Source organism: Hylobates moloch, unplaced genomic scaffold (genome assembly GCF_009828535.3).
Source record: "Hylobates moloch isolate HMO894 unplaced genomic scaffold, HMol_V3 SCAFFOLD_3, whole genome shotgun sequence".
In the NCBI taxonomy this organism is placed as follows: Eukaryota; Metazoa; Chordata; class Mammalia; order Primates; family Hylobatidae; genus Hylobates; species Hylobates moloch.
This window is the reverse complement of record NW_026652278.1, coordinates 40,730,704-40,747,187: the sequence shown is the minus strand read 5'-3', so window position 1 is coordinate 40,747,187 and position 16,484 is coordinate 40,730,704. Positions and strand designations below refer to the sequence as shown.

Genomic DNA, 16,484 nt, shown 5'->3' with positions numbered 1-16,484 from the left:
TGAGCTGCATAATGTCAGAGTAAAACTGTACCTCCATCATTCTGCATTTTTTTAGTAGTTGCTTAGATTTGGAAGTAGTAATGTCAGGCTTTTGTTTGGTAATATCAGGCTATGATTTTGCAACTGACTGGGGCTTCCCAAAACACTTTTATTCTAGCGTTATAGAAAATGAAGAATTAAGCAGGTCTCATTAGTCTCAACTGAGCTCTTCATTAGATCCCTGAAAAGCACCATGAAGAAAATGTTTTTAATTATCATTTCAATTCTTTGTTTCTAAAATAAACTCTACCATTAAAACTCAATAGAACTTGTTCTTTGATGTTTACAGTTTACAGTAATATACTATAATAATGAATTTCTTTAAAATTTGCAATTTTCAAAATTTGAAATATTGAACCTTTGTATAATGAGAGGTTTTTATAGATGAAAATTAAATGATCAGCTATCTTCCTAATGCCTTTTCTATAAATAACAAATATGTTAGTGTTATAAAGACAATACTTAGTCAGTATAGGCCTTTTTAAAAGTTGTAGTAGTTTACCTTTATTAATATATTTTCATACTTAAAATTTTGTCTATATAATTTTATAATTGATCATTGAGATTTTAAAAAATTGAAGATTGTTAGCTTATGTGATATTAACATTATAAATAAGCTGCATTTTTATTTATCAGGAATGTAGATTCTTGATACACTATCCAATGAACTACAACTTTTCCTAACGTATTAATAAAGAACAATACATTTTATCATGGTCGATATTCAGATCAGCTCTGAATATATAAAATTAAAGTATGTTTCCTGTTAATTCCATGGTACCAAACATGAAGTCATATTAAATACAGCATATCACTTTCAAAATCTTATTAAGTGCTATGAGAGGGACAGAGTAAATCTCACTGTCCCTTTGAAATTAATAATTTTCTTTTGGTTAATTACTAAGAAAATAATGAAATTGTAACTCTTATATTGGAAAAAGTAATACATAGTATCTCTTTTATAAGATGGAAAATAAGTAAATAGATGAAACGTGAAAATACATAGTCTATATATAAACCTTTTTCAGTTTAAATAACTAGTTCCTTAAAATCTAAAAACTTTTGAAATATAAGCATCATAAGTATCATATTATGATCTCCCTCTAAAAGTTTATACTGAATAGAGAAGGTCTGTTGTGGATCTAACCAACCAAAAATTTAAACTTATTATAAGTCTGGCAGATTAAAAGAAACATTATCAAGTTCTTATTTCTTGGTTTTTAATCATATGACTCAGGTTTGTTGTTGTCGTGTTTTGTTTTGTTTGTGTGTTTCCACCCTCAGTCCTATTGCACTGATCCTGATCTTGTTCTGGAGCTGAAGAATCTTACTGTAATATTTGCAGATACTTTACAGGTGGGTGATAACCTAAAAATTAATGGTTATTCTGATCACTTAAAAACATACAAAATATAGGCTATACTCATTTATGTTATTGTAGATTAGTGGCAGTAAATTAGTCGTAATAAATGTTTACCTACGTATTGGTATTCTGCCATTACCCAGGACTATTCCTACCACTTCCTTTTCAATTATGAAGCTTAGACGGAACTCAGGGATGCTACCATCTTTTAAAATATTGATCATTCAGTTAGAATAAAGTATTTTTACAGTTAAAAAAAAGAATACAGAGTATAATGGAACTCTGAACTAGAAATTACAAGATATAAATTCTGCCTTAGGGCAGTGAGAAGTGGGTTCTAGAATCACATAGACTCGGAGTTTCTGTTCTGCCTGTGCTGTTGACTAATTGTATGCCTGCAGGTTCTTTAAGCTTTAGATCCTTATTTGTGAAAATGCGCTTATTACTAATTTCAGAATTGTTTTTAGTTTTAAATATGATACTTTGTATGAAAACACATGATTTGAAAACTGTATGTTCATTTTCTTCCTGGTTTCTGGTTTTCCATGTGTTCTATGAGCAAATCACTTTACTTTTTTGAGTTGTTGTTTTTCTCTTTTTAAAAATAAGGAGGATTGTTTGAACCCAGGAGGTGGAGGTTGCAGTGAGCCGAGATCACGCCACTGCGCTCTCCTGGGCAACAGAGCGAGACTCCGTCTCAAAACAAACAAAAAACACGAAACAAACAAAAAAATAAGATTTTTCTTTTTATTGGGAGTAATATTATCCTCTCCCCTTCGGATATTAAAAGCAATATCACCGGCAAGTTGCACACCTGCTGTGTTATTGGGAGTCATATCATCCTCTCCCACCTGGATATTAGAAACAATATCACGGGGGGGGTGTGTACACCCTCTGCGATATTAACAGTAGTATTCTCTCCCTCCTCGATATTAGGAAAAATATCACGGGGGGTTTTTATACCCTCTGCGATATTGGGAGTAATATTATCCTCTCCCCTCCTGGATATTTGGAACAATATCACAAGTGGGGTGTACACCCTCTGTGATATTGGAAGTAATATGATCCTATTCCCCCCCTGGATATTAGGAACAATATCACCCCCTGAGATGTTGAAAGTAATATAAAAATAAGATTAAAACTAAATTATTTCAGAACTCAATATTTTTGTGATTTTCAGTATCAAAGTTTTGAGATTGCTAGCTTGTCCTTCCTCCTTGATCACAGATAATAAAGAATTGATTGCATTTTCTTTTCCTGTGTAAATTTGTGGGATTTTATGGTTAGAAGTAACTTTTCATGAAGTACAGACTAGCATTTTCCAAAGTGTGATAAGAGCTATTACTTAAAAAAAGTGTCCTGTGGTCCAAAAGTAAAACATATTTCTCCACTGAAAACTTTTCTGATAGCAAATTTATACCCGTAAGTTCTCAAAAGGAAGATGATTATGCAGCATTTTCCCAATATATTTGACCCTTGAATCTTTTTCCCCCTTAGAACATCTATTAGATCTAGAACTTTATATAATATGCTTTGGGAAACCCTGATTTAAACTATTTGCTTTGTCACAAGAGTCTTTGCATCTTAGAATTATAGTTTTCTACTTTATTCTTAAACCTAAAGGGAAGATTCCACAAGCTCCTTTAGTAAATTATTTTATCACTCATGTCTATTATATATTAATTTGTATGGCTTATATTGTAACAGCAGAACAATGTGGAATTTTTTGTTGTTTTCATAAATTTTGTGATGACTGTATAATATTGATCTCACTGCAAGAAAACTTTTGGGAAGTTTTATTTGGGGCTTTCCAAATTTTGGGGGCCCATTTCTAAGTAGCTTGAGATATTAGGTTAGTGCAAAAGTAATTGCAATTTTTGCCATGGAGAGCAAAAGTAATAGTAATTTTGGATAGTAATTTTGCTGTTCTTAATGACTTAAAGCACTTCTTCTCAAAGTGTGGTCTGGGGACCACTGGTCTGCAAACTGTTTGTTACTAGTCTGCAAATTATCTGTTAGATCCATAACAAAAAGGAACTTTCCTCAGAATGTAAATTAACTATATCCCCCAGTACAAAGTTTAGTGCAGTTGGCATCTTGCTACAAGCAAGACTTTTTTCAATATAGGTAGCAGCATCAATTTGTATTCTAGTGCAAAGTCCTTATTTCTTTGTAGACTGTAATAAATAGTTATTGGACTGGACTTTGAGTACAACTGAATGTACAGTATTTGATACGGTACCAAGGAATTCTCCAGAGAATCAAAGAAAAGTCAAAGATAATATTTAGGTAATATTGGCACTGTAAAAGCAACAATGATAGTTACATAAACCCTTGCAAGGATACCTTTCTCATATTATTGCTTTGAAATATGACTGGAGAAGTCAAACCAGTCCTTCCTACTTTTTCAGAGTTTATACAGTGTTTTCATTTCACTCAAAGCTGACAGGCTGAGTATTAGATCCGTCTTATACTGAATTAATGATTGCTGGCTTTTAAATTTATAACTATTAATTGAAGAACTGGTAAGTGTCTTTTCATGAAAACTAATTAAAGAATGTTACATAATATTTAGTTTTTAAATCAGCCCTTGCCACCCTAAGGAAATTTTGCTTTTTAAAATGCCAGTATTTTATCTTCTAAAACAAAGCTGACTAAACAATAAAGTAAAAAAGTAATATCAGCATATTTATATTCCTTACTGCCTATTAGGCAAATAACAAGTAAACATTTATTGATTCCTTTATTAACATTTTTTGAGTACCCAATACATGTCAGACTGACTCAGAGACATAAAAGTCAGTAAGACAGTAGGGACATAAAAGTCCTTGGCTTCAAGCAATTCACAGTTTATTTGTAAACGAATAAAATGTTTAATAAAGCATCCTAATGCAGCAAGCAATATGTTAGCTTTGGGCTTGCAGAAGATGGAATAACTAACTTAGATTCTAGGAGTTGAGGAAGGCTATACAGAAAGTTGAAACTTGAGCTGGGTTTTGAAGGATGAGTTCAGCAAATAGATAAGAAGGAAAGGGCATTAATGGAAGAAAAAATAGCATGTGTAAACTATAGATAAAAGCATGGTGTGGTGAAAGTGAAACTGAGCAGCTTGGTGGTATTAGAAACTGTAGAATATCGGTGTGAACAAGGAAGAGCAAATAGTGGTGATTAAACTGATGAGGTGGTTTGACCCAGATTATGGGACATCTTGTGGGACTTTAGTAAGCATTTTATAGTTTTTAGGCAGAGGAATGGCACAATCAGATTTACACTTTTGAATGGAATTTTCAGAATCTGGGAAATAGATTGAGAGAGGGAGATGGTTGAAATTTTAGTTTAGGAAGCTTTTACAATGGTCTAGGTAAGAGATATTAAGGACCTGAGATAAAGCCGTGGCACTAAGAATATTTCTAGAAGAAAGAAAGATGGATAGATGATGGAGAATGATAGATTTGACTTGTAAAAGGTAAACAGAAGAATTTGGTGACTACTCAGTGTGTGTGTGTGGGGGGGGCAGGGGTGGGGTGTTTAGATGGTTTTCTAGATTCTCTGTTGATAAACTAGGTTGATGATAGCATTATTATTATGGATAGGAAATAAGAGGAATACTTGATTTCATTGGAGAGAGGAAATAAGTTTAATGTACTTGCTGGCTGGCTGACTGGAGATGAAACAGGTGTTGGAATTAAATAGTTGGAATTTAGAGAGGCCTAGCTAGAGATACAGATTTGAAGTAATCATCAGAGGTTGAAATCATTAGACTTGAGATTGCCCTAGGGAGCTAGAAGAAAAGATTAAAGGATAGAGATAGAAGTTACACAAGGAAACTGGAAGGATTGTTCGTAGATGTAAAAGGAGAACAAGAAGAGTGATTGGTGTTATAGAATTCAAAGCAGAAGAATTTCAAGAAAGAGATGTCAGGTAGAGTGAGATCATTGAATTTGATATTTAGGAGATAGTCTGTGACATTGTTGAGTAGTTTAAATAAAGGAATAGAAGTGAGAGTTAGATTGTAGTACGTTTGACTATGAAGGGAGTGACAGAGGCCTCTGACAGGCTACAGAAAATTGAGGGAGAGCTGTTTTGGCCTCTTGTTTTTCTTGGCTTAAAGATGGGAGACAATTTAGCATGTTTATTTAGCCAAGAGAAAGGTGCCTGTGGAAGTTAAAGACGTAGTAGAGTAAGAAGTTAACCCATGGAATGGTTTATGTGGAAGGAGATAGGCTCAAGAACAAAGATGGAGAGAGAAACCTTGGAGAGACAAGTGGAGAATTCTGTGAGGTGAGAGAGAATGTTTGGTCCCGATATGGGTAAGATTTCAATGAATTTGGAGTTGGAAAAGAATAAAATTTGGAAGTGTGAATGTTTAATGGAAAGATGTAAATTTTCCCAGTATGACAAACTCAGTCTTAAATTGAAGGTGCAAAAGGAAGCCAGCCTGTCTCAAGACAGAATCCATTCCCTTTTCTTCTTGTATCCTGTTTAGGCACCACTTCCCAAGACACTGTTATGTAAAAACTTACCTTGAATTTTTTCCTCCAGCTCTGACTTCTAATACTTTTTAAGGCTAACACTGTAATCATTACTAAAAAGAGAGAGAAGAAATTGAAAAACCATTCTATTCTCATAAAACTCTTTCTGAACCTCTTTTTTACCGAATGCAATGTAGTAGAAAGTCAAAGTGTATCTTTTTTTTTTCTTACTGTGAGAATGGCATACAGTGGGATCTAGTGATTCCTTCCAAATGATTCTCTAGTATTCTCAACATTTTTAATGAATATTTTTGTACACTTGTTTAACTGCTTTTTTTTTTGTATTTTAGGGTTATGGTTTTCCAGTGAACCGACTTTTTGACCTTTTATTTGAAATAAGAGACCAATACAATGAAACACTGCTTAAGAAATGGGGTGGAGTTTTCAGGTTAGTCTAAGTCATGGTGCCTTGATATAATGAATATGTTTGTCAAATGCTCAAGTGGTTCATTTGCATATATTAATAAAAATGCTTATAATCATTTTTATTGTAGTAAAGTACACATAGAATTTACCATCTTAGCCATTTTCAAGTGTATAGTTCAGTGGTGTACACTCAAATTGTTGCAACTGTCACCACTATCCATTTCCAGAACGTTTTCATCTTCCGAAATAGAAACTCTGTACTCACTTAACAATAACTCTCCATTTCCCCTTTCCCCCAGCCTCTGGCAACCACCACTCTTGCTTTGTCTCTAAAATTTGACTGCTCTAGGTACCTCATGTAAGTGGAATCATATATGTTTGTTCTTTTGTGTCTGGATCATTTCACTTAACGCAGTGTCTTCAAGGTTCATTCATGTTGTAGCATGTCAGAATTTCATTCCTTTTTAAGGCTAATATTCCATTGTCTTTATATACCACATTTTGTTTATCAGTTCATCTGTTGATGGACATTTAGGTTCCTTCCACCTTTTGACTATTGTGAATAATGCTGCTGTGAACGTGAGTACAGTATACATATATCTGTTTGAGTCTCTGCTTTCAAATCTTTTGGGTTTATACCCAGAAGTGAAATGCTGGATCATATGTAAATATATCTTTAATTTTTTGAGGAACTACCATACTGTTTCCATAGTGACTGTAACATTTATAATCAGTTTTTAATTATACTTACTTGTAGTTCTAATATCTGTAATTATTTTCTAGTAAATGATTAAATACTTGTAAGGCTGTAAGTATTCAAAGATATTTTGTATTAGAGACAGAAATTTACAGCTTTTAAATTTTGTTTTGGGCAAGTGCTGTTTTTACAAATAAAATAACTAGATTAAGAATCTTAAAGAATCTAAATGACAAAATTACTTTTGCTTTAACCACTTATCTGCAGGCCATGGACAAAAATATTTTAATATCTGTGTAACTTTTTAGTGACATGAGAAGAGAAATATGCCCCCCCCACTTTAATCACTAAAAGTTTTCCTCCCTCCCTTCTTTCTTTCTCTTTTTGTCTCTTTCTCTCCATCCTTCTCCCTTTTGGGAAGAAAAAGTCAATCTTGAGGTTTTACGTCTTGTTAACCAAAATATGATAGAAGTAATGTGTCAATATTTGATGATATTAAAATAAAAGTATGTTAGATGATTTAATACCAGCTTAGCACTTATCCCATCAACTTTCAAAGCTATGGAGATTGACCTTCTAAATACTGTAATAGAAATTTTCGAACATGGTGAGGTGGCTTATGCCTGTAATCCCAGCACTTTGGGAGGCCAAGATGGGAGGATCTCTTGAGGCCAGGAGTTTGAGACCAGCCTGGACAACATAGTAAGACCTTGTATCTACAAATAAAAAATAAAAAAATTGCCGGGCGCGGTGGCTCACGCTTGTAATCCCAGCACTTTGGGAGGCCGAGGCGGGCGGATCACGAGGTCAGGAGATCGAGACCAGGGTGAAACCCCGTCTCTACTAAAAATACAAAAAATTAGCCGGGCGTGGTGGCGGGCGCCTGTAGTCCCAGCTACTCGGAGAGGCTGAGGCAGGAGAATGGCGTGAACCCGGGAGGCGGAGGTTGCAGTGAGCCGAGATCGCGCCACTGCACTCCAGCCTGGGTGACAGAGCGAGACTCCGTCTCAAAAAAAAAAAAAATAAAAAATAAAAAAATTAGCTGGGCATGGTGGTGCGCACCTGTAATCCCAGCTACTTGGGAGGCTGAAGCAGGAGGATTACTTGAGCCCAGGTGTTTGAGGCTGCAGTGAGCTATAAACACACCACTGCACTCCAGCCTGCACAATAGGGCAAGACCATGCTCTTAAAAAATATTTTTTTAATGCCTAAGTGGCTCATAAGGTGATACACATCTAGTAAAATCAACTAAACAAATCCTTATTTGAGTTTTTTGTATTTACATTCTTCAGGAGTGATATTATGAGGATGCTATCCCAGATGGATAATTGACAGTCCTGATGAGTCATATGTAACTATCAACAATTATTTTTATTAACTATTTTAAAAATAAAAGTAGCATTTATTGATAAAGATGGTAATCTAGAACATATGTGCTATGATATATAATATGATGTAATACGATATTTTTATAGTTATAAAATCTTATAGAGTTGATGTTATTTAACTGGCCTCTTCAGAAGGGTGTTTATGTTTTCATAACTGTTGATAGATTGTATTGGGCCAGCTATTCTCTCTTACCTATCTCAAGACTTCTAGTAGTAAGATTGTTCCTCAAGACTGGGGAAACCATAAGGTATTGTTTTCTCTCTGGGAAGCTAATGGCTTCATTCACATAGAGGTAGGATTAATTTTATCCTCCAAAGTAATAGTGGAGGAGAACAAATGATAGCATGTCAATTTTAACACACAATTTCCAAATATATTTTGACTTCTGCTTTTAATACTCTTCCAGATCGTGCTTTTTGCCTTTTTTTTTTTTTTTTTTTTTTTTGAGACGGAGTCTTGCATTGTCACCCAGGCTGGAGTGCAGTGGCGCGACCTTGGCTCACTGCAAGCTCCACTTCCTGGGTTCACGCCATTCTGCCTCAGCCTCCCTAGTATCTGGGACTACAAGCGCCCGCCACCACGCCCGGCTAATTTTTTATACTTTTAGTAGACGGTGTTTCACTGTGTTAGCCAGGATGGTCTCGATCTCCTGACCTCGTGATGCACCCGCCTCGGCCTCCCAAAGTGCCGGGATTACAGGCGTGAGCCACCGCGCCTGGCCACCTAAATTTTTAAGAAGTAGCAGACCTTAAGCTTTGCTTACCTCTGACCCATATCCTTAAATATTTTATAAATAGTGAATTGACAACCTAACAATTAAATGGAGGAAAAAGAAAAATTATCAATATTGAGTGATATTCAAAACTTGACTACTTCCATGACAGAATTTATAACCTGACTACTGTTATAGTTTATCTGTATGCAGCTCTCTCTCACTATATTATGAGCCCTGTTTTATTTTTGTGTTATTTTTGGATACATGTGCTTATATTTAGTTTTTAATTGACAATAATTGTATAGATTTATGAGGTACAGTTTGATGTTTTGGTATATTGTATACATTATGGAATGATTAAATCAAGCAAATTAACATATCCATCACCTCACATACTTATTTTTTTTTTTAGTGGTGCAAACATTTAAAATCTACTGTTAGCAGTTTGAAATATATGTTACATTATTATTAACCGTAGTCACCTTGCTGTGGAATAGATCTCAAAAACCTATTTCTCCTGTCTGACTGAAACTGTACTCTTTGACAAACATCTTGGCATCTCCCTACCCTGCCTACCCTGCTTTCTGATTGCCCTACCCTCTGGTAACCTATAAACCAGAAATCATGCTTCTCTCTACTTCTGTGAGTGTGACTGTTTTAGATTCCTTATATAAGTGAGATTATGCAGTATTTGACTTCCTGTGCCTAGCTTATGTCTCTTAGCATAATGTCCTCAAGGTTCGTCCTTGTTGTTGCAAATGACAGAATTTCCCTCTTTTATAGGGCTGAATAGTATTCCATTGTGTATATGCACTTTTTTTATCCATTCAAAGGTCAATTCCATATTTTGGCTATTATGAATAATTCTGCAGTAAACATGGGAATGCAGATATCTCTTTGAGATGCTGATCTTATTTTTCTTTAATTTTTATTATTTTTTTTTTGAGACAGAGTCTTTGCTCTGTCACCCAGGCTAGAGTGCAGCAGCATGATCTTGGCTCATGGCAACCTCTGCCTCCCAGGTTCAAGTGAGTCTCCTGCCTCAGCCTCCCAAGTAGTTGGGATTACAGATGTGCACCACCATGTCCTGCTAATTTTTGTATTTTTAGTAGAGACAGGGTTTCACTATCTTGGCCAGGCTGGTTTCAAACTGACCTCAAGTGATCCGCCTGCCTTGGCCTCCCAAGGTGCTAGGATTACAGATGTGAGCCACTGTGCCTGGCTTGATACTGATTTTAATTCTTTCGGTTATGCACCCAGAAATGAGATTGCTGGGATCATATAGTAGTTCTATTTTTAGTTTTTTGAGGAACCTCCATCCTGTTTTCCATAATAGATATACTAATTTACATTGCCACCAACAGCGTGCAAAGGTTCCCTTTCTCCACATCCTCACTAACACGTATCTTGTGTCTGTTAGATAATAGTCATTCTAACAGCTGTGAGGTGATACCTCGTTGTGTTTTGTTTTTTTTTTTTTGAGACGGAGTTTCGCTCTTGTCGCCCAGGCTGGAGTGCAATGGCGCAATCTCAGCTCATTGCAACCTCTGCCTCCCAGGTTCAAGTGATTCTCCTGCCTCAGCCTCCCGAGTAGCTGGGATTACAGGCCTGCACCACCACGTCTGTCTAATTTTGTATTTTTAGTAGAGATGGGGTTTCTGTATGTTGGTCAGGCTGGTCTTGAACTCCTGACCTCAGGTGATCCGCCTGCCTCCACCTCCCAAAGTGCTGGGATTACAGGTGTGAGCCACCGTGCCTGGCCAGCCTTGTTGTATTTTTAATTTGGATTTCCCTGATGATTAGTGATGTTAAGCTTTGCTTATTCCTGATATGCATACCTGTTGGACATTTTTGTGTCTTCTTTTGATAAACATCTATTCAGGTCCTTTGCCCACTTTTTAATTCAGTTATTTGTTTTCTTGCTATTGAGTTGAGTTCCTTATGTATTTTGGATACTAACTCCTTATTATATGTATCAGATATATATCAGCAAATATTTTCTCCCAGTCTGTAACTTGCCTCTTCATTCTGTTAATTGTTTCCTTGCTGTGCAGAAGCTTTTTAGTTTGATGCAGTTTATTTGTCTACTATGGCTTTTGTTGCCTGTGCTTTTGGGGTTATATTTTAAAAAATCATTATCTAGACCAATGCCATGGAGCTATTTATATTCTTGATTGCCTAGCCCTAGTATAGTGCCCGAAAGAGTAGGAACTTATACATGTTTATAGAATTTAGTTCTATAAACAGATCATTTTAAGACTACATTAACATTTTTAGAATATAAATGTGCCTTTCATTAAATTATCTCTTCTTCCATAGTAACTGGTTCCCTGGCATTTGTATAAAGTTAGTAGTTTATTGTCTTCTAGTAGTTACTTTCCCTGTAACTTGCCTTTTAACCTTTCATCATTTTTATTTTTATTTTTAAAACAGAGACAGCGTTTCACTGTGTTGCCTAGGCTGGCCTCAAGTGTTCTGCCCGCGTCAGCCTCCCAAAGATTACAGGCGTGAGCCACCTCATTTAGCCCTGCCTTTTAATGTTTTACTTTATTTTTAAACTCTATGTAGAATGAAATAGAATTAGTAGAAGTAAATACCAAAAAAGTAATTTTTGTATTTTTTGGTAGAGCTGGGTGTGGTTGATTAGTGGCGCACGCCCTGTAGTCCCAGCTACTCAGGAGGCTAAGATGTAAGAATCGCTTGAGGCCGGGCGCGGTGGCTCACGCTGGTAATCCCAGCACTTTGGGAGGCCAAGGCAGGTGAATCACTATGTCAGGAGATTGAGACCATCCTGGCTAACACGGTGAAACCCCGTCTCTACTAAAAATACAAAAAAATTGGAACTACTAAAAAAAACAAAAAACAAAATTAGCCGGGCGTGGTGGCCGGCGCCTGTAGTCCCAGCTGCTCAGGAGGCTGAGGCAGGAGAATGGCGTGAACCCAGAAGGTGGAGCTTGCAGTGAGCCGAGATCGTGCCACTGCACTCCAGCCTGGGCGACAGAGCTAGACTCCGTCTCAAAAAAAAAAAAGAATCGCCTGAACCTGGGAAGCTGAGGCTGCAGTGAGCCGAAATTGCACCACTGCACTCCAGCCTGGGCGACAGAGTGAGACCCTGTCTTAAAAAAAAAAAAAAATTAAAAAAAGAAGCTCTCATTTATGCTACTTCCTTTCTACCCCTACTGTTGCAGCTTTAATTCAGATCCTCGTCACCGTTTATTTAGATTATTCTTCAGTTTTTCTAAGTGATCGCTCTGTGTTATTAGGCTTTTTCCAATTTATCCTCCACACAGTGAATATCTTCCTATGACATTCCCTTTCCTAAAACCTTTTAATGCCTACAGCGTAAAATCTGGATGTCTGTTTGCACACCTGTCCAATCTCATTTTTCACCATGTCCCTCACACTTTATACTTTGTAATACTGCACTACTCGTGGTTTTACACCCCTCCCCCGCACACACACACTAATGCTTTTTCACTCCTTGTGCCTTTGCATATATATTCCAGTGTTCTAGAATGCTTTTCTCTCATAATCTCTTTAGAAATTTTTTTCATCTGTAAAGACCCTACAGGACCCCTAACTTCTCTAACTTTCCATGAGATGTTCTTCACGTACTCTGATAGTCACTTCCTTCTTTGTCCTGTTCCTGAAACTTGTACTTGTTGTATTGTATGTATAGCACAACATTATAGATGTTATAATTTACTTGCATATCTCTCTCTCCTATTAGATTTCTTGTGTTTATCTTCATGAGGTAGGGAATTTTCATCACAGCCCAGAGCCTAGCACATAATAGATGCTCAATAAATATTAATCAAACTGAATTATTTAATTAAAAGGAAATCAATGATTGGATGGCAGTTACATTAGGACAGCTTAGGTTATGCTGCAGCAACAAAAATTCCCCAAATATCAGTGGATGAACACATTTTATTCCTCACTCACACAAAAGCCCATAATAGGTTTACTAGTCAGAGATACAAGCTATTTGCATTTGTGATTCTAACTTTTCAACATGTTGTCTTCCTTGTCACCATGGGAAGGAGGTTTGCACAATTGGCTCATAAAGGCTTTAAACTCAGAGCAACACATGTCACTTCCATTCACAGCTCAATGGCCAAAACTAGTCATATGGCACTGCCTAACTGCAAGGGGGTGTACAGGAGAGCACATGGATATTTGATGAGTAGTAACTGTTTCTGCGTCACCAACTATAAAAGATCCATTTCTAATCATGACATTATGAGAGGCTAAACAAATATAACACATTGTTTTGATCTTCAAGAGTTTATGATCTCATTGGGAAAAGAGAAGACACAAGATACACAACTTGAGAATTATTCCTATCAAGAATTATGACAGGAGGCCAGGCACGGTGGCTCATGCCTGTAATCTCAGCACGTTAGGAGGCCGAGGCAGGCAGATCATGAGGTCAGGAGATCGAGACCATCCTGGCTAACACGGTGAAACCCCTTCTTTACTAAAAATACAAAAGATTAGCCAGGTGTGGTGGCACACGCCTGTAGTCCCAGCTACTTGGGAGGCTGAGGCAGCAGAATCACTTGAACTTGGGAGGTGAAGGTTGCAGTGAGCCGAGATCACGCCACTGCACTCTAGCCTGGGTGACAGCGAGACTCTGTCTCAAAAAAGAAAAAATAAAAAGAAAAAAATAAAAAGAATTATGACAGGAATACTTTCCATTACATAGATCCTTTTTTAGTTACAGATAATGAGCTTGTTCAGAATATATCACCTTGAGAATTGTTCTAGACTGGAAAACTAAAGTGCTGAGAGGTTGTAAAACAAACTAGTGGAAAAAGGAGATTGTACCTGGATTTTGAGGGACGAGACCTATTTGTTGTTGAATTTTAGAATTCTGGATGCTTAGGCAGTATCTTCCTATTTGGACTTTTAATTGACAAGTAAAAACTGCTTTTGTAATAGTTGGGGTTTTTAAAGGTATTTTCTTTTAGTACTCTAATAATATGCTTTGTAATAAGTTTTCGGTTTTCTTTTCCTAACAGGGACATTTTTGAAGAAGATAATTATAGCCCCATCCCTATTGTCAATGAAGAAGAATATAAAATTGTCATCAGCAAATTTCCCTTTCAAGATCCAGACCTTGAAAAGGTACAAGCTAGTTTTTAATTCAAGGATTTTCTTAAAAATAAATTCATAGTATTTTTTACTACATAATATTAAATATTAAGCTGAGACTGTAAATAAGAGTGGTTTCTTGGGGGGCAATTTTTTGTTATATTGAGAAAACTAATTATGTTTTGTTAAGTTTTGAAGAGTATGTTATTACTACTACTACTACTACTACTACTACTACTGCTGCTGCTGCTGCTGCTGCTGCTGCTACTACTACTACTACTGAGATTTTGATGATGTTAAGAAGAGACTTTCCTGGGCCTACTAGAAGCAGTTTCCCAAATGTTAGGTGGATTCCCAGGAGAGGTGTTACTAATGTTGGGTGGATTCCAAATGAAAAGTAGATTTATAGATTTATAATAATAAGAGTATATCCTAGGGAGACAAGAATTTCTTTGAATTGTTTATCACTGTGGAAGATGTTAAAAGAAGTACACTTTTACAAAAAGTTTATATTGGTTAAATAAGTGATATGTGAAGGCAATAGCTACCTGTAGATTCCTTCCTGAAGTAGGAATATTTATATTTTTGGAGTCAAGATATCTGAACAAAAGACAGGGTAGAGAAAGGAAGTAGACCAGCCATGTAGGAGATTCTCAGAATGCACATGGATCCATATGTATGTGCATATATATGTGCAAACATGCACCCTTGTACCTATCCAATATCTTTGGGTAGAATTAGATCTCATTAGAAAAGGATGTCATTTTAACTGTAACTGTCACTTTTGTATTCTCTTTATTCTTGTTTTTTTCTCCTTACTCTTCTTTATTATTTTCCCAACTTTTTATAATTCAGCACCTTTCTACATTTTTATCACTTCAGCATGTGCAAGACCAAATTCTGAGTGAATCGTGACTGTAAATTTTTGTTGTATTTTTATACATAAACTAAGCATATTATGTGTACTAGTCACTAAATACAGAACCAGGTAATTAAATGGATAGCTGCTAGCTTGTAGCTAATGCTGCCATTGCATATAACTATTAGCTATGTTTTAATACAAGAGGCCAGAATAATTATTCTAATTCTGTATTTTTTGAAAGCCCAGTGAAAGTTGTTCTGTCAAGAAATATCACCAGAATATTCTCCATCTCATGGCTTAGTTTTTTTTTTTTTAGTTACTGGTAATGAGTTTGTTCAGGCTAGTGTCTATATAAAGAGCACTAGACTAGGTCTAGATTCATGTGCTAGCTCTGCTTGTGGCTTTTTTTTTTTTTTTTTTTTTGAGACAGAGTTTTGCTCTTGTTGCCCAGGCTGGAGTGCAATGGCGCCATCTCGGCTCACTGCAACCTCTGCCTCCTGGGTTCAAGTGATTCTCCTGCCTCAGCCTCCCGAGTAGCTGGGATTACAGGCAAGCGCCACCATGCCCGGCTAATTTTGTAATTTTTTTTAGTAGAGACAGGGTTTCACCATGTGGGTCAGGCTGGTCTTGAACTCCTGACCTCAGATGATCTGCCTGCTTCAGCCACACAAAGTGCTGGGATTACAGGCGTGAGCCACTGCACCTGGCTGCTTGTGGCTTATTATAGGCAAATGACTGAGCCTGTGTGGACATTTGTGCCTCATCTGTCAAATGAGGAGTTTGAACTCAGTAATCTCTAATATCCCTTCCAATCATATTAAACTATTCTAAATAGGTTTATAATTAAAAGGAAATTTAACTTTGCTTGCAGAGCATTTCTAATATATGCAGTACCTCTTAAGATTAAGTTCTTAGAAGTTGTATTCATTGGTCTACGTATCACTCATTATTAAAAAGAAGAACTACTGTTAATAGTTAAAGTCACCTGGAAAATCAAAATACGACAACTGAAAAATAAATCTCATAAATTATTTAATAAAGTTTTGGTTGTGCGTGTATATTTTTTCCTAGTTTAAGTATAATTTTCAATTAAAACTATTAGAAAATATATAAAACTATCAAATAACTTGAGTTATTTTCAACATAAATTATGAATGGAGGAGTAATAGTAAACATACATACAAAAATATTTTTGTAGATAACCATGTTAATTTTATTAGAATCATTTGGCCAAAATAAGAACATACTTATATTCTGCCTTTAATGTCATTTAAATAATTTCAAATATTTTTCATATACCTACTATATACCAGAAACAGTGCTATGTGCTAGATTTTCAGTCTTTGGTGTCAAAGAGCTTATAGTCAAGTGAGGGTAGATAAAATAAATAAGAAATTATAATTCACAGAAGTTTGCATTGCTTA

General features: G+C 36.0%; 1 protein-coding gene across 8 annotated transcripts in view; it reads left to right on the top strand.

The window, feature by feature from the left end:
- The window catches only part of EXOC6 (exocyst complex component 6), a 297,299-nt gene that overhangs the window by 170,239 nt on the left and 110,576 nt on the right, over positions 1-16,484 (top strand). For all 8 annotated transcript variants that reach the window (XR_009212754.1, XR_009212755.1, XM_058436204.1 and 5 more), the window contains 3 exons: positions 1,324-1,395; positions 6,225-6,322; positions 14,126-14,231. Coding sequence is in view for 6 of the 8 variants with exons in the window: in XM_058436204.1 (XP_058292187.1) it covers positions 1,324-1,395; positions 6,225-6,322; positions 14,126-14,231 (276 nt within the window). In the remaining 2 variants the exon portion in view is untranslated. The remainder of the gene's footprint in view (positions 1-1,323; positions 1,396-6,224; positions 6,323-14,125; positions 14,232-16,484) is intronic.